The following is a 24,159-nucleotide window of genomic DNA, read 5'->3' on the forward strand; positions in this document are numbered from 1 at the left end:
ATGAAGGAAAAATCTATTTCTGGGGGAAGACCTGTGTTCCCCGGTGAACCCATCCCTCTCTTCTCCTGGTCCCCCACTCTTTAGCTGGCCCAAGCTTGGGTGCGTAATTCAGGAATGAAGCGTTCGGGCAGAAGTTGTAGTAGTAGCAAGCGGAAGGTAGACGTAGGGTAGATGTTGTAACAGCACCTATCTAGAAAGGGGTTTTGAGAGGAGTCTTCTAATTGGCAGAATATCTGTGGTAGTGGTTTCCACTCACCCTTGTCTTATACCAACACCCTTTCTGGGTGAACGAGCTAGAGGTAGTAACTTCAGCATTCCATTTAGCTTTTTTCTCTGGTATATTTAGCATCTATTTATACCTAGAAATGTGTGCTACAGGAACATTTCACCGGGCGACACAGGTCTTCCCCCAGAAATAGATTTTTCCTTCGTCAAAATCCCTTTATTTTTCTAGCTAACCATAGATTTGTTTGCCATATAGTATGTACTTTATGTACATATTGCCAAAACTATTTCACATATTTTTAACTTGAGACTTATCTTTACTTACTTAACTTAGATTTGTTTGATATACTGTAACAATACTTCTAAACCATTTCTTATATTTTTAACACAGAAGAGTTGCATGGTGAACTGCAAAAATGATATGGAATTATCTTAAGCCTCACAGTATAAGAAGTGTTAATAAAAAATAACAATGGCAGTAATATCTATCCTGAGTGATGTACTGTCGGCCAACGAAGAATTGGTGTAGTTTCTTAATTCAATATTCGATATCGAAATATTGCCATATGCAGGTGCCAGATTATTTACTTACAATAAATAGCATTTCCTTTCAAAGGTGCTATACTTGAAATAAATTACATTAAAATTCAGTAGACTTATTCAATGTATTAAAGATAATTATTTTGCAAAGTAAGGAAAATATATACCAATGGGTCCACGCTTTCTAATTTTATTCTCAACTCTAGCTTCGTGACAGCATACCTAAGCATTTTGAAGTTGGCTTTGCTGGCACTCGAGCCTTGACTCATCGTATCGTACTGCACTGGGGTGTTGTCATTTCGTCTCCTACAGCCGATAAATAATACATCAAGGCATTAACATTCTTTGAAAACTATGTTTAATTAAACTAATTTTGTCCTTTGATTAATAAAATAATTTACATGACACATTTAGTGGGCCTAAATTGAACTTCTGATTTTCACAAATGATTAGCCTAGGTCTATTTTCAGCAGTATACTCTCTCGGATACATAATATGAATGAATATTGAAATTGAAAATATTCATTTTCATACATTCAACTTCCCTGTCAGATATATACTTAGGTATAGACTCCGTCGTCCCCGACAGAAATTCAAATTTCGCGGCACTCGCTACAGGTAGGTCAGGTGATCTACCGCCCTGCTCTGGGTGGCAGGACTAGGAAATATTCCCGTTTTCTATTAGATTTTCTCTGTCGCCGGTGGTGTCAACATTGTTGTTACTACCTCCTGACTGGAATTCTTTTTTCAACGCTTTTATCTTCTTTCAACCGATTTTTGGTGACGTACTTGGATAGTTGTTTGGCATTCGCTATCGTGGAACTGTTTTTGGACTTGGCTTTGGATTTTTCTTGAATATGTCTGACTCTAGTGTTGGTTTCAGAGTGTGTGTGAATGAAGGCTGTAAGGTGAGGATTCCGAAGGCTTCGGTAGATCCTCACACTGCATGCCGTGGATGTAGAGTTGTTGAGTGTTCTTTAGATAACACGTGAATGAGTGTGAAAGATTGAGTGCTCAGGAATGGAAGACTCTAACTTCTTACTTGAAGAAGTTAGAGAAGGATAGAGAGAGAAAGGCGGCTTATAAAAGCCTTAGTAGATCCAGATCTAATGAACCTCTGTCTAATTCTGTAGCTTCTTCTACTCATCATTATTCTCCTTCTTTATCAGGCCGATCACAGGTTGCTAATCCCTCTGATTCGGCTTCTGAAATTGCAGAACTCAAGGCTTCCCTTCAAAAAATGCAAGAGAAAATGGCGGCATTAGAAGGTAAGCAAAGTGAGGGTGATATTTCCAGTGATGTAAGTGTCCCCAGTGTAGTGGAGGGGGCGTCTGGTCGTCTTTGCGATGCTCCCAGGCCTAGACCGCTTCCAAGCTCCCTGGCCCAGAGGAGAAGGAAAGTCGAAAGCCGTACGGAGGTTGTGGAGAATCCCCAACGATCAGGCGTCCCTTCAGCAGAATCTGTTACATCTCAGACTGCCAGAGATCGCTACAGAAAAAGCGTCCTACGAGAGTGCTTTTCATCATCGGGATCTTCCTCACCGAAAAGAGGATGGAAAGATACGAAGCTTTCCCGTCCGTTAAAGAGAAACTGGAAAGAGCCTGAATTGAACTCTAGCCCCGAGCGCTTTTCCGAAGAAGAAGCGCCTTCAGTCATAAAGAGAGCTAGAAAGGAGTTAACTCCCTTTGCGGTAAGGGAGCCTCAAGCGCCTTCCAGATCTCCCTCTCCTGCTTTTGAAGAAGGGGAGTCTTCTACCAGGAAGATTTTGATGAACATGCAAGAGCAGCTAGCGTCGTTGGTAGGAGTCCTTTCCAAGGAGCCTTCTCGCAGAAAGGACGACAAGCTTCCTGTCAAAAGATCTAGACACCGATCTCCTGTCAGGCGCAACGAGCCTTCCAGGGGAGTTGTCGCACAGGCGGCCATCTCTGGGGGGAGCGAAGCACCAGGCAGGCGAGAGGTAGAAGAGGAAGAAGCCCCTGCCAGGCGCCAAGCAGGCGCCAGAGAACACCTGACAGTGAGGATGTTGATGACTATGAAGTTCTCACAGAAAGGGATGAGCCAGCCAGGCGCAAAGAGCCTGATTATTCCCGAGACCGTTCCAGGCGCAGAACGCCAACCAGGCGCCAGGTGCCAGCTAGGATAGAAGAAGCGCCTGCCAGGCGCCAGGCGCATACTATACGAGAAGAGCCTGATAGGCGCCAGGAGCCAATCTGAATTAGCCAAGATTCTCCTAAGGATAGGCGTAGGGAGTCAATAGCTCTTAGTCCCTCGCCTGTTAGAAGTTCTTCATCGAGGGAAAGGAAGAAGTCAAAGGAGGAGACAGATGAAAGAAGGGAGCTTTCTCCTTCCGATCCTCTCGACTTAGAGGACATTTCGGAAGACGAGGTAACTAACAAAGAAGGACTGTCGAACTATAAAGTTCTTACTTCTCTCCTTCTAGAAGAATATGGAGATTCGTTGACTCCAGCTGCTCCTCCTTCTCCGCGTTCTCTATTTTCGAGCGCTAAATCACTCAAGTCTTCGTCCTTCCTCAAGATGAAACCGGCCATATCTATGAAGAGGGCCCTACAGTCTCTAGACTCCTGGATTAAGACTAAAAAGGAACTAGGGAGGACGGTCTTTTGTATGCCTCCTGCCAAACTAACGGGTAGAAGAGGCATATGGTATGAGACTGGAGAAAATATGGGATTGTCTCTGCCACTTCGGCCGAATCGGACTTCTCAAGTCTGGTAGACTCCTCGAGAAGACACGGCTTGAACTCGGCCCAAGCAACATGGAGTCTTTCGGAAATGGACCATCTCCTCAAGGGACTTTTCCACGTCTTGGAGGTATTTAATTTCCTGGATTGGTCCCTTGGGGTTTTGGCCAAAAAGTCCCAGGAAGCGGAAGACCTAAACCCGGAAGCTTTGCATAGCATACTTACATGCATAGATAAAGCTGTTCAGGATGGGTCGGCAGAGGTCTCCTCCCTCTTTGGTGCGGGAATGCTGAAGAAGAGGGCAGTTTATAGTGCTTTCCTCACTAAGGCCGTCTCTCTTTCACAGAGATCCGCCTTGTTGTTCGCCCCTCTTTCAGAGCATTTGTTCCCTTCTCAGTTGGTGAAGGACATTTCACATTCACTAACTGAGAAGGCGACTCAAGATCTCCTCAGGCAGTCTTCGAGGAAGAATAGGCCTGTGGCCAATGAAGAAAAGAAAGGGGCTCGTCCAACGCAGCAGCAGCCCTTTCGAGGAGGCCCTCCGGCTAGAACTATTTCCAGAAGAAAGACGACGGAAAGAAGAGGAAGAGCTTCCTTCCGACCCTTTAAGAAGGGGAAATGAGAAAGTGATCCTCCAAACACCTGTAGGTGCCAGGTTGCAAGAATTTGCGGAAGCCTGGGCAAACATAGGAGCCGACACATGGTCCATGTCAGTCATCAAGAAGGGATATTATATTCCATTCAAGGACACCCCTCCCCTGACGTCAACGCCGAGGGAACTGTCCGCCAGATACAAGGACCCTGTACTGATGGATACTCTTCGTCAAATGGTAGAACAGATGTGGGACAAAAGAGCAATCGAGCCGGTACTGGATCACAACTCCCCGGGGTTTTACAATCGCCTTTTTCTAGTAGCGAAAGCTTCGGGGGGGTGGAGACCAGTACTGGATGTAAGTGCACTGAACAGATTTGTGGAGAAACAGAAGTTCAGCATGGAAATGTCTGCTTCAGTCCTTGCAGCCCTTCGCCAAGGAGATTGGATGGCGTCCCTCGATCTTCAAGACGCCTATTTCCACATCCCGATTCATCATTCGTCGAGGAAGTACCTTCGTTTCATGATGGAGGGAAGGATCTATCAGTTCAGAGCCCTGTGTTTTGGCCTGTCCATGGCTCCTCAAGTCTTCACAAGTATAATGAAGAATGTAGCAAGACATCTACATCTGATGGGAATAAACATCTCCCTATACCTGGACGACTGGCTCATCAGGGCCAGGTCGCAGAAACAGTGTTTGGAGGACCTTTCAACGACATTAGACCTGACAAAGTCATTAGGATTGATCGTAAACCTCGAGAAATCTCAGATGATCCCCAGCCAGAACATGGTTTATCTGGGGATTCGGATGGATTCTCTGGGTTTTCGAGTGTTTCCTTCTCAAGAGAGAATATCGAAAGGTTGCGCCACAGTCTCCAGCTTCTTAGGGAAGGAGCGTAGTTCAGCGAGGGAATGGTTGAGCCTCCTGGGGACCCTTTCCTTGCTGGAACAGTTCTTTCCTCAAGGAAGACTGCATCTCCGTCCTCTACAGTTCTTCCTGAAAAGGAATTGGAATTGGAAGACAGGACAGCTCTCCGATACTTTTCCAATTCCGGTAGAGGTGAAAAATCACTTAAGGTGGTGGTTACCCCCTCTAGAGGAAAACAGAGGTGTGTCCCTGGAAGTTCGGAACCCGAACCTGATATTATTTTCAGACGCGTCGGAGACAGGTTGGGGTGCAACCTTAGGATCCAGGGAAGTGTCAGGCACCTGGTTGGAAGAGCAGGTGTCATGGCACATAAATTGCAAGGAGCTCTTAGCCATTCATCTGGCTTATGTAAGAAAACAAGGAGGGACTCACTCTCTCGCTCTATACGAACTGACAAGAGATCTTCTTATTTGGGCGAATCAAAGGAATATAACTACTGACAAGGTTTGTCCAAGGGGAGAGGAACGTGAGAGCGGACAGGCTGAGCAGGAGGTTCCAGGTCCTTCCCACAGAATGGACCCTCCACTCAGAAGTGTGTCAGATCCTTTGGTCTCTTTGGGGGAAGCCTCAAATAGACCTGTTCGTCACGTTCCTCTCCAAGAGGATAGACACCTTTTGCGCTCTGGCAGACGACCCCAGAGCTTATGCAGTAGACGCCTTTCTCCTGAACTGGTCCGGACTGGATGTGTACGCTTTTCCCCCATTCAAGATCCTGGGGGAAGTGGTAAGAAAGTTCGTGGCCTCGAAGGGGACAAGGATGACTCTGATAGCCCCATATTGGCCAGCCCGAGATTGGTTCACAGAGGTAATGGAGTGGACAGTGGACTTCCCCAGATCTCTTCCAAACAGGACAGATCTGCTCAAACAACCCCACTTCGAGAGGTACCATCAAAACCTACCCACTCTTGCTCTGACTGCCTTTCGACTATGGAAAGACTTGTCAGAGCGAGAGGGTTTTCTCGCAAGGCGGCAAGCGCAATCGCCAGAGCCCGCAGATCATCTACTATGCGAGTATACCAATCGAAGTGGGAGGTGTTCAGAAGTTGGTGTAGGTCGAAGAAGCTGTCCTCCTCCACTACCTCTGTGACCGAGATTGCAGATTTCCTTCTTTTTTTGAGGGAGAAATCACATCTTTCTGTACCAACCATTAAGGGATACAGGAGTATGCTCTCGGCTGTATTCAGGAACAGAGGATTAGATTTGGCCAATAATAAGGATTTGCAGGATCTCATTCGTTCTTTCGAAACATCCAAATCAAAAGAACCGAGAGTTCCGAGCTGGAATCTGGACGTGGTCCTAAAGTTTCTATCTTCTGAAAGGTTCGAACCACCTCACACGGGTTCCTTTCAAGATATTACAAGGAAGTGCCTATTTCTGTTGTCTCTCGCTACGGCGAAGAGAGTCAGTGAGCTGCACGCCCTTGAGTCACGAGTGGGCTTCAAAGGAGACTCTGCTATTTGTTTGTTCCAGACTCTCTTTCTTGCTAAAAATGAGAATCCCTCGAAACCCTGGCCCAGGAGCTTCGAGGTAAAAGGCCTGGCTAGTCTAGTAGGCAGAGAGGCAGAGAGGTCTCTTTGCCCGGTCAGAGCGCTTAAATTCTATCTGGACAGAAAGAAACAGATGGGGGGTAGCAACACGGTCTATGGTGCTCGGTAAGGGACCCCAAAAGACCAATGTCGAAGAATGCCTTAGCCTTCTTTGTAAGAAGCGTTATTACGGAGGCACATAAGAACTGCCCAGATGACTCTTTTAAACTCTTGAGAGTGAGAGCTCATGAAGTAAGAGCGATCGCGACGTCTATTGCCTTCCAAAGAAATATGTCGCTGAAGAATGTATTAGAAGCAACATATTGGAGGTGCAACACAGTGTTTGCATCTCATTACTTGAAGGACGTGCGCGTAACGTATGAGAAATGTTTTTCTCTAGGTCCGTTTGTGTCAGCGCAGACGGTTCTGGGTATTGGAGCAAGCGCCGATCCTTAATTTTGTGTACGTAACCCTCTTGTCAGATACGTTCTTGGCTTCCTGCTGGAAGAAGTGTCAGATGTCGCACAGGCGGCCGTCGCTTCGGTTCAGTAAGGAAATCGAGTGGTATCTGACTATTAGAGGGGTACAAAATTTTTTTTTTGTACTTTAGTGTGTGCGTATTGACTGTGTAATTCGAGTTTTGGGTTGTTTGTGAAGAGTTTGGGGATAACTCTTGGCAATCTTAGAACTAACACGGGTGTTAGGATCAGGTGATCGGGATCGGTTGTGTGCTCCTTAAATAAGGCGTGTTGTCATATAAGCGGATTAGCACCCATTGACAAATGCCAGTCAGGCTCTGCCGAGTAAGTGGATAAGACCCCATCGACAGACCCACAAGAACTCTTGGCCACAGATCACTATCTCGCTAAGGCTCTTGAGGTGAAGCAGACTCCCAGGCAGTAGCCACGAAGTCTTCCACCTAATCAGGTAGGAACCAAGGTCTATAAATACCTACAACATATGTTGTTTACCTGTCTATTCAGTAGTTAGCTGTCTCTTACCCTCCACCAAAGGGTGCTAATCAGCTAAGTATATATCTGACAGGGAAGCTGAATGTATGAAAATGATATTGTTATGATACAATAAAGTTTCATACATACTTACCTGGCAGATATATACGTTTGATGGCCCACCCAGCCTCCCCGCAGGAGAAAACGGGAATGGTTCCTAGTCCTGCCACCCAGAGCAGTGCGGTAGATCACTTGACCTACCTGTAGCGAGTGCCGCGAAATTTGAATTTCTGTCGGGGACGACGGAGTCTATAGCTAAGTATATGTATATCTGCCAGGTAAGTATGTATGAAACTTTATTGTATCATAACAATATCATATTAATCTGCTTTATTTGATTATTCCCATTATTCTTGTTTTTTAGCCATGTTCGCCTTTCTTCTTATCCTTTTCATAATTGCTTAACATAATGTACTCAGACCTAGCTATTCAAAGTTAAAAAGCAATCATAAAAAAATCAAACGAATATAATTCAATCTTTTCTTTTTCATTGAATTCCTTACATATCATCCTGTTTCATTGGACACGTTGGAAAGCTGTGGGAGTCAAAACTGACGAATACATTAAGAAAAGCTTACTTTCATTAAAGCTTTCTTAGGTTGATCTTTCTGTAGCTATTCATTTCTTCTAAATAGAAATTAAAATTAGTTTCACATGTATACCTAGACCTACTACCATAAGCATATTATAAGTAGCTGAAAGGATAAGAAATATGAAAGGTGACGTTCTCATTAAGTCCATTTCATTTTTTTTTTCTTTTTTCAAGAAAAACCTACTGCTTTAATCAAGGGTTGCTCTTTGACGGCTACAACAATCATACAGGGTGTAACACGAGTGTATGCACATATTTTGGGGAATTTTAAAATAACCGTTATATAGTAATGCTTTCACGTGATGGAGTTTGTAGCGAGAAGTTGGATCGAGTTGCCCGAGATGTAGAAGAGAGCGGAGGTGGCGTATAGGAGTGATGGAGGGATTAGGTCGATGTTAATAAAGTATCTCCCAATAAAATATATTCTTCAGGTTTGAAGAAAAAAAAATGCATGCATCATTGAAACTGTTTCCCTCCCTATCCTTGGTATTCACTGGCCACCGATAAAAACCCAAACAAAAAGAGTAAGACTAACTGAATCTCTCATCCATCAAAGATAAGTTTGCTTATTCATTAGACACCTATCAAAGATTTCAAGTGTAGATTTAAAAATCTCTTCCTCTCCATCTAAAGTATTCATCAGACACCAGTCATAAGCGTAGAGCTAGTCATGATTCCTGGTTCAGCAATATCGTGACAAGGCACTAAAATTCAAAATTCACAAATGAATGTTGCTCAGCAATATTTACACTACTGTATTGTCTTGCTCTCTTGAGGTGGTTCGAGGTGTTCCACCTCTAGGCCCATGTTCTAAACTGTGCCATTCTTTAAACAATTTGATTCATCTATGTATGATTATCTCTGGTTTATTAAGCATTCTTGATATCTCTCCAACAGGCACTTACACCAAATGCAGTGCAATAATTGTCTCTCGCTCAGCGAGGGATATTTCTTAAACCGATAAATGACACATTGACATTAGATTCCCGTGCACATAATGACATCAAAAGCAATAGAGTGAGGTCGCATGGTTTACACTGTTAGGTTATCGTTTTTTTTTTTCTTTTCTTTTTTAAATTTGATAGCATTTTGTGAGATTCCAATGTTTTCTGTAAAACTTAACAAATGGAATAGTTCAACTACCTTGAACTTAGTATGGAAACGATAATGTAAGGACTATGTTTATGCGATACTACTAGTGATAGGTGTCTCCTGTCTATTTGGTAATGTATATCAGTGGTTGTGATATGACGTTTTTATCACTTCGTTTCGTTCACGCAAAATTGACATGAACGAAACGAAGTGATAAAAAACGTCATATCACAACCACTGATATACATTACCAAATAGACACCTATCACTAGTAGTATCGCATAAACATAGTTTTACACAATAACATAACATAATGTTCTAAAGATATCAGTGACTGTTTTTAACGTCATTACATATGATTTCTTGTGTCTGAAAAGAAAAATAGATAAAGAAGGCGTGAATCGTGCGTCAGGCAAGTGAACGAAAAATTATGAAACTCTGCCACCAGCTTTTTAGCAGACAGTACAATAAAAAATTTTTTAAAAACCTTTACTGTAGTATCATACTGAAGACATGCAGGGAAGAGGGTAGATATCTATACAGGAAGAAGAGGGGAGAGACTAAAAGATGTATCAAGAGCAAAGATGATTGGGTAGGAATGCAAATCAGGTTCTCAACTCAGCAGAGGGGAAAATGTAATCAGAATTGCAAAGTGGCTGAGTAAGGGTGAAAAGATGTTAAAGGTGCAATATAAAAAAAATGAAAATGGAGAAAAGTTTAGAGAGAAATAATGGAATATTGAGATGCAAAACAATTATGAATGGCGGGTAATGAATTGCTATTCATGATGAGTACACCCATCAATAATTACTCATTAAATGGTATGTATTGGTTTATTGTTGTAGTTTCCTTGTAACTTTTAATCTTACTACAACAATCTTATTTCTTATTGCAGTTCAGATTACCGTCTTCTTGAGGAATCCTTAACGTCCCTGTACGAAGAGCTTGTTAAGAATTATGCAACAAGTGGGAATGTGGCCTCACTGATCCATGTCTTCCTTTCAAGAGCCACAGAATTAAAAGCATCAACCCAGTGTGAAAAGTTAGTAGTATAATATTTAGTGTATGTTAGCAGGGATGACTTTTCGTATTACTGTAAAATTAGGATGTGGGTTCATTTTCATGAAGAAATGTCCACTATAGTTGCATATACAGTAAATGAATTTTGCACATCATACTTAAGTAGTATTGTGAACGTCATTGACCTTTGTTACCTTAAATTATTTATAAAATACTCTACATGGTTTTGCACAATTTTGCCTCTATACATGGTATTAATTGTAAGATAGTAATGATAACCACTGAGGACTTAAGTATATACTTCATTGAATGCTATGAAGGAATGCTGATTTTTTTTGTATATTGCAGCAATGTATTTACCTGGCAAGCATACAACGCGCTCTTCATTATTCGTTGCATCTGCAAGTTACTACTACAACATTTACCAGAAAGTGATGTAATTGAAGTTTTACAGACTGGTCCAGCTTCAGCCAGTGAAAGTAGGTATAAAAGATATACAGTACAGGCAGTCCCCGGGTTACGACGGTGTCTACTTACGACGTTCCGAGGTTATGACGCTTGTCAATAGACGTTATTTCCAGGGTTACGACGCCTACAACGCTCATCTGGGAGATGAAATATGACACCAAAAATGCAAAATAATCAATATTTGAAGGTTTTTTTGATGAAAAATGCCATAAGAATGCAGTTTACATAGTTTTCTAAGCATTAAAAGTAAGGTTTTCTTAGGATTTTTGACGATGTTCCGGCTTACGACGCGTCTCAGGAACGAAACCCCCGTCGTAACCCGGGGACCGCCTGTATAGTTTAATTTTGTCATTAGTCAAGTAGTGGTATTGTTATTTTCGAGGAGTGTATTAAGGAGCATTCAAATCCCTATATTTAACCTATATTATTTAAAAACTAAAGGAAAATTAAGGAGGGGGGAGAATGAGGAAATAATCAACACTTGGAGGAACCAACATATATATTTACTACAGTGGTGTTGCACCTCCATTTACATACAGCTTGCTTGTTTGATAAATATAAGAAACTTTTCCCCATTCAAGCAATGATGTTTATTTATAGTTGAGTAGAAGAATAACACTAATTTTGCCATTTTTGACAGGTTTAATGTATTTAGATATTAGTTTTATTTATATTTTAAGATTTTTAAAATAAAATTTTCATTTATTTTAAACTATTATTTCTCACCAATGTTGAATAACTTTGCTTTTAGCTGTTGTAATTTTATTTTTGGTATGTAAGAGTTTATTAATAGTAAAAAATTTAATTCTATAAACAGGCGTAGCAGGTGATGATAATTCAACGTTAGTAGAAGAGCTGGTAACAAGTTTAGTAGAAGTTATTGTGGATGTCCCTCTTGTAGACCTTACTTATGCTCTCCACCATGAAGCTACCACAGCACTAATAGTGCTGACATCGGCACTAGTTTTTTCTTCAGGAGATGTTTGTCACTTAGCAGTTTTCAAGTAAGTTCCTTGTTCACATTGTGTGCAGAGTGCTTTCTTTTTTATTTGACCTTGGTATTCTCAGCCACTTTAAACAATTTCAAGGCTTGAAATACCTTACACTGTACATATACTACCAGTACTTGTAACAACCAAGGCAGCTCTGAGAGTCATGGACATTATTTCTCCCCCTAATCTTAGAAGCCATAAGATCAATCCCTGGTTCTTGTAAATTAATGGTTTGTAAGTTAAGAAATGAAAATATATTTTGAAATTCTGGGCTCTTTATTTATTGATAACCAGAAGCAAGTTAATTTTTTAAAATATTTTATTCAAGTGCATTGGATAATTAGCAATTATGAAGAAATTTCTGGCCAGCCCAAGGGGAATTAAGAATTTAAATATTTTGGTCTATGTAAAATATACTAAATAATGCAGACCTAACTACGTATATTCAAAAGGTATTTTTCTTTTCAGAATGTTGATGACTGGTCGGGCTTCCATCCATGCATGTTTGTTTGTAAAAACTCTGTTGAAACGTTTTATGGCACAAGACAAACCACCTGCAAAAAATGAAGGCGGGAGTGTTGTTTTAGGATTAGCATGTAGGTTAAGTGATTTATGCAACTTTGTCTTCAAAATTGATATTGTAATAATATATGAAATTAATATGTACTGTATGTGACTGATTTGGATTGGAACAAGATTTAAAAATGTAAGTTTTATAAATTAAAAATCTTTTTTTTTATTATTTCAGCTGGTTTGTGGAATGTCCTTACCTTTGGCTTGGTTGGATCTGAAGAGACCACCAAGAAAGGCCCCGAGTCACCCCTCGCAACACAGAGCATTTTATTACTTTTGGTGCTTGCTAATCATTGTACTGCTGATCGTAACATCAGGAACCCTTACAGACAAGCATTACTACATGCACAAAATTTTCATGGTATGCTCTTTATATACAGTATATAATTGTTTAAATACTTGTTTCTGTATCAAAAATTATTGTTTCTGCATCAAAAATTATTGTATTTAAAAATTTCAAACCAAATTTCTAGGAAAAAAATATAAAAGGAGTAATTTACCAAATGATTTTACCAGTCAAATAGCCAGTTCTTGCTTGTACGTACATTAATAGACAATGGTTAATTTTATTATCATGAATGTAACTTTGTGCCATCATGAAGATGAAATTTGGCAAAGTTAGCTTGATGTAGCCAGGGATCCACTGTAAGGATGGCAGAGCTTTAGATTATACTCAAAGGTTAGGAAGGATGAAAGGACACAAACCTCATGAGATCCCACAACATAGTGAGGCCCTCTAGTGAGGTCCTCTACAGATGCAGCAGAATAAGCCAGAGGAATTACTTGTGGCCAGTAAGGAGGATTTTTTTTTAAACACTTGTTGATTCTGATGATTCCTATGCAGGAACAAGGCATTGGATCTGTCCAAAGGATGTGACCACGCCAATACAAGAACTGATATATGTACTGTACTACTATATTGAAAGTGGGTTAGATGTTATTGTATTATCTCTAAAGTATCTGTATTCATTCGTTAAACTGAACATTTATGTAATCTCGTTGGTGTCGTGTACTGTAGCTGCTATTTTTTCAGATCCTGCCGAGAGTACCCCCACCCAAGCAGTCGCTACTTTCAAGTTAGAATTTGCTACATTGTACAAAACCTTATATACTCACCTGCAAGAAGACCAAACAACATTGGTTCTTTATCTCCTTTTGCATAAGAATGAAGACTTTCGAACTTACGTGCTGTCAAGAACTGACATGGAAAACCTTATTTTGCCAATTCTTAGAACTTTGTACCATGCTCCAGATAGTACCTCGCATCACATTTATATGTCCCTGATAATACTGCTCATTCTGTCAGAAGATGACTCCTTCAACAAAACGATTCATGATATTGTAAGTAGTGGAAATATAATTCGTAATGGCTTAAAACGTGTTTTGGAGAAGTAAAATTCACAATGTGTGGTTACATTACAGAAATAATACTTTTTAATATACATACATAATATTGATTTGCAAACCATTGTGGATGTTATTTCTCCACTGCAAGTATTGGTAATATTCATTTTCACACTTGTGACCCATTTTGATGTTTGTCACAATTTTTTTTTTTAAATAATGGATCTCTTATAATGTTGGATCTCTTATAATGTAAGTGCCCAAAACCCACTATATTTATCACAGCTCTTGGAACAAGACTAAATAAATAAGACACAAAATAGTTAAGACTTGGAATCCACTTAAAGTATGCAGCCCCGCCAACTGACACTGATTTTGTGCATAAGTTTAAGGGGGACTATAACATCTGAGATGATTTTGTATGCACAAAAGGCTTAAATAAAAAAATGGCTTCATATGAAATAGTTAATTTTGTTGTGAACAAAATTTAATTAAATTTTTACAAATTAAACAAGTCCAGGGAAAAGTTATTATACAAGAATGGAGAAGCTGAAACACAAGCTGATTTGGCTGTGATGAGTAGGTAAATAATAAAGAAAATTATTCCTTATTTATATCAGGTGAGGTATTCTTAACTGAATATAAAGCAATCTGATGTAATGGTAAGAGAAAGAAATATGATAGATGTCATAAAACGGTAAAAAATATATTAATGGTAAGAGAAAGAAATATGATGGGTTTGTAATAAAATGTGTGTTCAAAACCAAAGGAGGACAAAGGGATGAAAGTTGTGACGAACATTTGAGGAACACGAAGACTTATGCATACTTTGTAGGTGGTAACACATTACCTGCTGTAATGGATGATATATCTGAATGCATGTATACCTCAAATTTCTCTAGTAAAACTTTAAGAGAGGTACGGTGACATTTCAGCATTCCTGCATAAGGGATGGTTCTAGGGACGCACGCAGGATGGTTGCTAGGCCAAAGAGGAAAAGAATACAGACCTTGTGGGCCTTAACCTTCGACTATGATAACACAAGGTCGAACATTTCGGAGTAAATTCTTGTAATCTTTTGATGTAAGCAGAAGGGGACAGTATTTGTTTCTTGCTGTTACCCTTGAGAAGAAAAAGCCATTGTAGAAAAAGAAGTAAATTCCTCTGTTCGTTGTACACAGCACTGACAGGCAGAGAAGAATAAGCCCACTCCCAGTTTGTTCCGATACGTAATACAAACCTGAGGCCCTTTAACAATAGGAAGGTAACTAGCGGCAGCTGGGACGGTCATAAGCTTCGAACAAGGGGAGAACGGTAGTTAACTGCTTGTCCGATCGTGCGCGCGCCCAAGAGGTGAAGAATCACTTTTGCTTTCGGCCGCGGGTGTGAAGGACGTGTTCGTCATCGCTCTCTGCCCGTTTCATCATCGTATGCTTTGTTTATATTGTGTTTTCTACTAATGGTTTGTTTGATCTAGAAAATGAAACTGTAAGTACACTGTTTTCATTTTCATTACTTAATTATGAATCAACATGGAGCTATCGCCGTAGAGGCGGCGATTTCCGCTCTTTTCATGAAATTGAATTTAATTATGTCTCGGTGCCGAGGGCGGGCGCACTCGCGCCGAGTCATGTATTTTGGGCGAAAGTGTGTAATTGAAAGATGTAAGTACTCTTTTTCATTATATTTTTGCCCTGTGCGTTCGTTGCCGAGAACTTGATTGCGCTCGGCACGAGCCTCTTATTTTGTATGAATAGAATGCAATGAAAGTGGATTCGCAATGCAGTTTTCTTTTCATTTTCATTTATTAATTGCATCAAATTTAATTTTGGATCAATTTCCGCTCTTACCCGGGAATTAATCCTTACGATTTATTGCTGTGAAAGTGAAATCGCAAGTGCAGTATTGTTCATTTTCATTTATAATTATGATAGCATCATATTATTATGGATCAAGTTTCCGCTCTTACCCGGGAATTGATCTTTTCCCCTTTAAGTTCTATGAAGTGAATCGCAAGTGCAGTATTCTGTTTCATTTTCATATTACTTTTCACTGCTGTGCGGGGGTAGGGGAAGCGAAGGTCTGCCAGGAAGTCGTCGGAAAGCTCTCCCGCGACTCCCTTGGTATCCGATTCTTCGTCTTCTTTCCTGCCCCCCCGCTCAGCTTCCTCGTATTTTGTATTTGGGGTCTTCCTTCCGTTCGGGGTGGGGCATGTCTCCCCCCCGTGCGTGAGGGAACCCCTCTTACTAATCTGTCTGTGCTACCGCAGGTGCTACATCCGTGGGAGACGACCTTGGACAGGTATGGGCCACTGCGGCTGCAGGGCGTGCCTAGCATCCACGATCTGCTGCAGCGTCTAGCGAGGTCTGGGGCGGTGACCTTGGAGCGGTCTCCACTACAACCTTCACGGCCGCTTATGCTGCTTCCCCCCGCTGGTCTACACTCCCCATGCTGTGTCGGTGACGCCGTCTGCCGCTTCTAGGGCCGGTCGCCGCCGTACCGAGGAGGGGTATGCCGCCGCCGCCTGTGTTTTCTTCGTGTTGCCTGCCCCAGACTTCCGCTGTTCCAGCAGCTCGCCCCTGGACCGGCCGCCAGTACCAGCTTCCCGCTGGCTGCCGATGATTCTACGAGGCGATGGCTGGGCCTGCTGTACCTGTCGCTGATGTGGTTCCCGCTACTGGCTTGGCTGTCCCTTCTGTGTTTACCGCTGCCGCTCCTGAGCTGGTTGCTGTTCCTGTCGCTCCTGGTTCCTGCGCCTGTCCATGCTGGTCCTGCCCATGGTGTGTCTTCCCCAGTCCCAGGTCCTTCCGGACAGGTGCAGTCGGGCCGTGTTGCTTCGGCAATAGGCCCGACTCCGGCCTGGATGGAGGACCTGACGACTGTCCTGCGTGAGCTGACGAAGAAGAGGAAGGTGTCATCTTCGTCTTCGTCTGCTGCTGCCTCTTCCCCTTCGACTTCTAAGGCCCATAAGCCGAAGAAGAAGAAGGCTGCCTCTCCCCCCTAAGAAGTCTCCTTCGGGAACTTCTAAGGGCCCGTCCCACCCCGGTGGGACGGGGGGTCCTTCTGCTGGTCCTCCTGCTCCTTCGGGAGCGGAGCCCGTCTCCCCTTCCGTAAGGAAGAGATAGACGGGACCAGAGGAGTATCGGTTAGCTCTGGTACTTCCTCGCCTGGTGCTAGCGGCGATGCCGCTACGCCAGGTTCCGGCTCGGTCTCTCGTTCGCGGGAGATCCCGAGTGTACGCTCTCCCTCGGGAGACCGTGCAGCCAAAGTTTCGGCGCCAAGACCACGGCACGGAGCAGAAGGCTGGCGAGAACCGCTCAGGTGACTCTCGCCAGGCCAGCGGCCGCTCTCGCAGCGACCGGCTGGTAACCGGGTTTTCCCCCTAAGAAGACTCCTTCGGGAACTTCGAAGGGCTCGTCACACTCCGGTGTGACGGGGGGGTTCTTCTGCTGGTCCTCCTGTTCCTTCGGGAACGGGGCCCGTCTCCCCTTCTGAGAAGAAGAAGAAGACGGGGACCAAGGGTTGTGTGTTGGCTACCGCTGGTACACCCTCGCCTGGTCTTGGCAGCTCTGCTGCTAAGCCAGGTACCGGCTCGGTTTCTCGTCCGTAGAGAAGTTCCGAGTGTACGGTCTCCTTCGGGTGACCGTGCAGCCAAAGTTAAGACGCCTGAGTTCGCTCAGCGTCATGACCGAGGCACGGAGCAGAAGACTGTCGAGAGCCGCTCAGGTGACTCTCGCCAGGCCAGCGGCCGCTCTCGCAGCGACCAGCCGGTACCTCGGGTGGACGTGACGGTCTCTGACCGGCCACCGGTTGAAGCTGGGAAGAGGTCCCCTCGACCGACGGTACCAGCCTCGGCTGGTACCAGCGGTTTGACGTGCCGCGAGGACGCTCACCGGTCTCACCGCGAAAGTGAGCTCTGCAGGTCACCTGACCGCCGCTCCCACAGGGACCGGGCGGATACGATGACCAGCAGCAGCTCGTCTGACGCACGGGACCGGGGTCGACGTGCTCAGTCGAGCCGCTCGCCACAGGTGAGCGGCACGGCCAGGCCTGCAGATCGATCCCCACCGCGGGTTGGTGATCGGCTGCAGCCCCCCCACGTACGCTGGTCCTGCCAGCGAGCGGGGGGGGGAGCGTCAGGTCTGTCTCTCCACTACCTTCAACTTCCTCGGGCTACACCGGGAAGAGCGAGGTAGCTAGGAGTGATCGTGAGAGGTGCGCCGCTCACGATCCCGTCACGACGCCGCACGTGCCACGTATGGTCTTAGGACCAACCAGGACGTACGTGCAAGTGATTGGAGGCGACCGTCAGGGGGGGGAGGGGGGTAGCGTCAGTTCTGTCTCTCCGATACCTTCAACTTCCTCGGCATACGCCAGGAAGAGCGAGGTATATAGGAGTGATCGTGAGAGATGCGCCGCTCACGATCCTGTCACGACGCCGCACGTGCCAGGTATGGTCTTAGGACCAGCCAGGACGTACGCGCAGTGATTGGAGGCAACCGTCAGGGATCTGTTGCTGTGTCCTTCTTCTGAAGGAGGAGGGTCTTGGGAGCTGCTCTTGTTGGAGGGACTGGATGGTCTACTCCTCAAGACGCTGTAACTTCCGAGATTCAGAGTAACTTTGCCCAGGTTATTGCACTGATTCGTCAGCACAACGACCTGGGGGAAGGATCGCCGCTCCCACCAGCAGAGCCCATGTCTCTGCTCGAGTCGTTTTGGGGCCCGAGAGGGAACCCAAACCGACGGTGGGTTTGCCGCGATCGGAGCTTGCCGATTCTGTCTTGAACCAGAGTCTCTCGTCTCCGGACAAGAAGGCTCTCATCAGTTCTGGCCGGTCGATCAAGCTACTTCCACCTCCTCTACTGCGACAGCGGCGTTTCTACGTGTCTTCGGACACCGTATTTAAATACTCCTTCGGTCCTCCTGAGAGGTTTCGACCTCGACGAGGACTGGAATGAGTCGGAGGACGGTATCGGCTCTCTCCTGTCAGGTGTCGATCAGCCCCACCCAGACGACGTTCACAGTGGCGGCAGACCCTTACCTACAGTGAGAGTTCGTAACCCTCCTCGGGGAAAACGTTTTCTCCTGACGATACGTTTTCCCAGACTCTTTGCGGCAATGGCTGCTCCTACTCTTCTCCAACTGCTAGTTCCACTGGGAAGGCGAGCGAGTATCCAATTCCTCCCCCATTCCCTCTCTCCTTACGGCTACGAGGGAAAGGGGAGGGATCCTACAGAGATTTCTCTGTAGGATTCCACGTTGGGGACTGCGCTACCGGGGGGACCTTCGGGTCCTACCTGACGATATCGTTTGACGAATTCGTTGGGGGGTGGTTTCGCAGACTGCTTAGAATTCTACGGAATTTCTAGCGCATTCAGAGTGTTAGAGTTTCTTACGATCTCCAAACACTTAGGCGAGACCACAGTCCAAAGTGAGCGAGACGAGAATCCCGATATGTTACACGATAATCGGGAACCTCGCCTATGCTCGAATTCCTGGAATTTCTAGCATTAGGAAGAAGCTGCTGCTGAAAGAAGACTATCTCACAATAGGCGACCAACCTGGAATAGAGAAGAACGGACAGGAATATCCAGTTGTTCCGATACGTAATACAAACCATCGGTCCTTTAACAATAGGAAAGTAGCTAGCGGCAGCTGGAACGGTCGTAAGCTTCGAACAAGGGGAGAACGGTAGTTAACTGCTTGGCGCGCGACTGGGAGGTAAACAAATCACTTTTGCTTTCGGCCGCGGGTGTGAAGGACGTGTTCGTCATCGCTCTCTGCCCGCTTCATCGTCGTATGCTTTGTTTATATTGTGTTTTCTACTAATGGTTTGTTTGACTTGAAAATGAAACTGTAAGTACACTGTTTTCATTTTCATTACTTGATTATGAACCAACATGGAGCTATCGCCGTAGATGCGGCGATTTCCTCTCTGTTCATGAATTGAACCCTTGAATTATGTCTCGGTGCCGAGGGCGGGCGCTCTCGCGCCGAGTCATGTATTTGGGCGAAAGTGTGTAATTGAAAAATGTAAGTACTCTTTTCATTATATTTTTGCCCTGTGCGTTCGCCCAGTCCCAGGTCCTTCCGGACAGGTGCAGTCGGCCGTGTTGCTTCGGCAATAGCCCCGGCTCCCGCCTGGATGGAGGACCTGACGATGGTCCTGCGTGAGCTGACGAGGAGAGGAGAAGAGGAAGCTGTCATCTTCGTCTTCATCGTCTGCTGCTGCCTCTTCCCCTTCGACTTCCAAGGCCCATAAGCCGAAGAAGAAGAAGGCTGCCTTCCCCCCTAAGAAGTCTCCTTCGGAACTTCTAAGGGCCCGTCCCACCCCGGTGGGACGGGGGGTCCTTCTGCTGGTCCTCCTGCCTCCTTCGGGAGCGGGGCCCGTCTCCCCTTCCGTAAGGAAGAGATAGACGGGGACCAGAGGAGTATCGGTTAGCTCTGGTACTTCCTCGCCTGGTGCTAGCGGCGATGCCGCTATGTCAGGTTCCGGCTCGGTCTCTCGTTCGCGAGAGATCCCGAGTGTACGTTCTCCCTCGGGAGACCGTGCAGCCAAGTTTCGGCGCCAGAGTTCGCTCGGCGCCAAGACGCGGCACGGAGCAGAAGGCTGGTGAGAGACGCTCAGGTGACTCTTGCCAGGCCAGCGGCCGCTCTTGCAGCGACCAGCTGGTAACCCGGGTTTTCCCCCCTAAGAAGGCTCCTTCGGGACCTTCTAAGGGCCCGTCTCGCTCCGGCGATTCGGGGAGCTCTTCTGCTGGTCCTCCTGCTCCCTCGGGAACAGGGCCCGTCTTTTCTTCTACCAAGGAGAAGAAGACGGGGACCAGAGGAGTACCAGCTTCGGCTGGCACTTCCTCGCCTGGTTCTAGCGGTTCTGCCGCTAAACCAGGATCCGCCTCGGCTTCTCGTTAGCGAGAAGTACCGAGTGGACGGTCTCCCGCGGGAGACCGTCCAGCCAGTCTTGACACCCGAGCTCGCTCGCCGTCAAGACCGAAGCGCGGAGCAGAAGACTGGCGAGTGTCGTGCAGACGACTCTCGCCAGGCCAGTGGACGCTCTCGCAGCGACCAGCTGGCTGCTCGGGTTGACGTGACGGTCGCTGACCAGCCACGGGTTGAGGCGAGGAAGGGGTCCCCGCGGCCGTCGGTACCAGCCACGGCTGGTACCAGCGGCTCGACGCGCCGAGAGGACGCTCGCCGGTCTCACCGCGACAGCGAGCCTAGCAGGTCACCTGACGTCGCTCCCATCGGGACCGGGCGGAGACGGTAACCAGCAACAGCTCGCCTGACGCTAGAGATCAGCGTCGACGTTCTCAGCCGAGCCTCTCGCCCCAGGCGAGCGGCAAGGCTAGGCCTGCTGCTCGATCGCCACCGCGGATTGACGATCAGCAGCAGCCCTCCAAGCACGCTGGTCCTGCCAGCGAGCTAGGGGGGAGCGTCAGGTCTGCCTCTCCTGTACCTTCAACCTCCTCGGGCTACACCGGGAGGAGCGAGGTACCTATGAGTGATCGCGAGAGGTGCGCCGCTCGCGATCCCGCTATGACGCCGTATGGACCAGGCATGGTTCTAGGACCGACCAGGACATACGCGCAAGTAGCTGGAGGCGACCGTCAGGGGTCTGCCGCTGTTCCTCCTTCTGAAGGAGGAGTATCTCGGGATCTGTTCTTGTTGGAGGGACTGGACGGTCCTACTCCGCAAGACGCGGTTACTCCCGAGATACAGAGGAATTTGCAGAAGTCATTAAGCTGATTCGTCAGCATAATGACCTTGCGGAAGGATTGCCGCTCCCACCAGCAGAGCCCACGTCTCTGCTCGAGTCGTTTTGGGGCCCGAGAGGGAACCCAAACCGACGGTGGGTCTGCCGCGATCGGAGCTTGCCGATTCTGTCTCGAACCAGAGTCTCTCGTCTCCGGACAAGAAGGCTCTCTCAGTTCTGGCCGGTCGATCAAGCTACTTCCACCTCCTCTACTGCTGACAGCGGCGTTTCTACGTGTCTTCGGACACCGTATTTAAATACTCCTTCGGTCCTCCTGAGAGGTTTCGACCTCGACGAGGACTGGAATGAGTTGGAGGACGGTATCGGCTCTCTCCTGTCAGGTGTCGATCAGCCCCACCCAGACGACGTTCACCAGTGGCGGCAGACATTACCTACCGTGAGAGTTCGTAACCCTCCGCGGGAAAACGTTTTCTCCTGACGATACGTTTTCCCAGACTCTGAGAGGCCATCGCCGCAAGGCGATGGCTGCTCCTACTCTTCTCCAACTGCTAGTTCCACTGGGAAGGCGAGCGAGTATCCAATTTCTCCCCCATTCCCTCTCTCCTTACGGCTACGAGGGAAAGGGGAGGGATCCTACGGAGATTTCTCTGTAGGATCCCACGTTCGGGACTGCGCTACCGGGGGGACCTTCGGGTCCTACCCGACGTAAGCCCCGGTCGTTGAGGAGGAATCCTGCCCCATTCTCGATTTCTACGGGAATCGAGAGGAACCACCAGCCGATATCGTTTGACGAATTCGGTGGGGGTTTCGCAGACTGCTTAGAATTCTATGGAATTTCTAGCGCATTCAGAGTGTTCGAGTTTTTTACGATCTCCAAACACTTGGGCGAGACCACGGTCCAAAGTGAGCGAGACGAGAATCCCGATATGTTACACGATAATCGGGAACCTCGCCTATGCTCGAATTCCTGGAATTTCTAGCATTGGGAAGAAGACTGCTGCTGAAAGAAACTATCTCACAGTAGGCGACCAACCTGGAATAGAGAAGATCGGACGGGAATATCCAGTTTGGCTTGAACTATCGTCTTAGTATTCTGTTCACCATTGAAGCTTTCCTTCGAGGAAGACTTCTCCTTCACTCTCTTTGATAGAGATCGAAGGTGGTCGATCCCCAATCCTTATTTTGTTTTCTTGAAGGAAAGAATTTAGGATGGAGATCGTTGTTCAGAATCCTACAAATATACTACGTATATTAACCTCGCGACATGATTCTACTAAGCAGTTGAATTGTCCGAGGGGTAGGCGCATATCCTAGTTAATCTACGGATTGCGACTTATAAGACAAGTATTCTAATTGAACTGCAACTCGGGGTTGCCTGCAACCTCCCAGGAGTTTTCAGTTTCAATTTTATATACTTACGGTTTTGTCACGACAACACCATTTCAACTTTTATATTTACCGAAATTCGTTTCGCCTAAATATAATTGCTCGAGCATATCTTTTATGCTCGGTAGTTCTAGCCGAACGCATTCCTTCGTGGAATAATAGATTACCTGGCAACTCAGGATGACGCGTCAGCGAGAGCTCAGGCTCAACTACTGCGTATTGAACTGCCTGATAGCAGCTCAGTATCAGCTGGGCCTCCGAGATGCACGGTCATGTATGTCTCTCTCTCCCCTGCTTTGATTGACTACCGAACCGTATCTCTGCCCAACAATCATGGACTTAGGTCTCTGATTAACGGGGATTCTCGCAATAATGAAGGACCATCTACTGCTGTGACGCTAGATTCCATCGCCTTCGACATTGCGAGAATTTTCAACAGAGATATCTCTTGGACTCTTTCATCTTTCTGTTTACTGCACGGTAACAGAAGTCTGTACAAGTCTCCCGCTGCATCGCACTGCGATAATGCGAATGATTTTGCAGACATCTGAGTTTGTCTTCAAAATATCTCGTATTCGTAGGTGTACAATTGTTCATTGTTCAACCCGAATTACAAGATGTGTCAGAAGACATCGCCTACTCTCCGACCTGACAGCTCTACTTCCAAATGTTCAGCCCATGAGAAGCAGTTCTTCAGGCGGCTTTCCCCTGTGTTTTCATTACTGAAGAATGCCCCGCTTTCATTGCAACTACGACTTCTCACCGGACAGCAATGAAACAGCGGTTAGCGTTTTCAGTCATTTGTAAGCACAGGTTATGAATCTTGAGAATCCTTCTCTCGATTCATCTGTGAAGACGTAGGTTGCATTCAATATCTACCTTCGTCTTCAACGGTACATAGTGTTGTTTCTCCTTAGCTGAGATTCAACAACCATGAGATGTTTTACCTTCAGGGACCTTGGTCTCTAGAAGGTAATTGACTTTCGCCTGTTGGGCACATGCCTTAAGAGAATCATCACCTCGCTGTCCGGCATTGGTGACAAACAAATACATTATTTGTTTGGTCTCTCGGCATAACCCTTTAAAGGCGAAGGTCACGTGACTTACTCGGATGCTTTGACAACTTGCCTCCTACCGAACGCAGTCAGTCGGCAGCTGTCAGAGCGCCCGAGTCAGTTACGAACTATGCTGTTGACTTAGTTCGGTTGTTACAGAGCAATCATTACTTCGGTTTAATAGCTTGTCACAGTACCTATACCATCTACACCCACCATGGAGTGTCGGTGTCCTATCCACTACCGAGAACTTCGCTGCATGGGGATAGGAGGATGCGAGAGACTTCGTGGCAAACGGACAGACCAGTATGGGTACTGGACATCACCGAAGTAGAGAAGAGGGATAGGTCATGCGACTATTTCCTTCTTTTCCTCTGAGGAACTGCATGACTTCTCCTGCGAAG

General features: G+C 46.0%; 1 protein-coding gene and 1 pseudogene across 2 annotated transcripts in view; one reads left to right on the forward strand and one right to left on the reverse strand.

Moving 5' to 3' along the window:
• Positions 1-24,159, reverse strand: part of LOC135195515 (ubiquitin-like modifier-activating enzyme 1) — a 139,275-nt pseudogene that overhangs the window by 95,453 nt on the left and 19,663 nt on the right.
• Positions 1-24,159, forward strand: part of LOC135195034 (dymeclin-like) — a 64,020-nt gene that overhangs the window by 22,958 nt on the left and 16,903 nt on the right. For both annotated transcript variants that reach the window (XM_064221354.1, XM_064221363.1), the window contains exons 3-8: positions 10,099-10,245; positions 10,572-10,702; positions 11,509-11,695; positions 12,152-12,279; positions 12,432-12,617; positions 13,290-13,597. In XM_064221354.1, coding sequence (XP_064077424.1) covers positions 10,099-10,245; positions 10,572-10,702; positions 11,509-11,695; positions 12,152-12,279; positions 12,432-12,617; positions 13,290-13,597 — 1,087 coding nt within the window. The remainder of the gene's footprint in view (positions 1-10,098; positions 10,246-10,571; positions 10,703-11,508; positions 11,696-12,151; positions 12,280-12,431; positions 12,618-13,289; positions 13,598-24,159) is intronic.

Source organism: Macrobrachium nipponense, chromosome 20 (assembly GCF_015104395.2).
Source record: "Macrobrachium nipponense isolate FS-2020 chromosome 20, ASM1510439v2, whole genome shotgun sequence".
NCBI lineage: Eukaryota > Metazoa > Arthropoda > Malacostraca > Decapoda > Palaemonidae > Macrobrachium > Macrobrachium nipponense.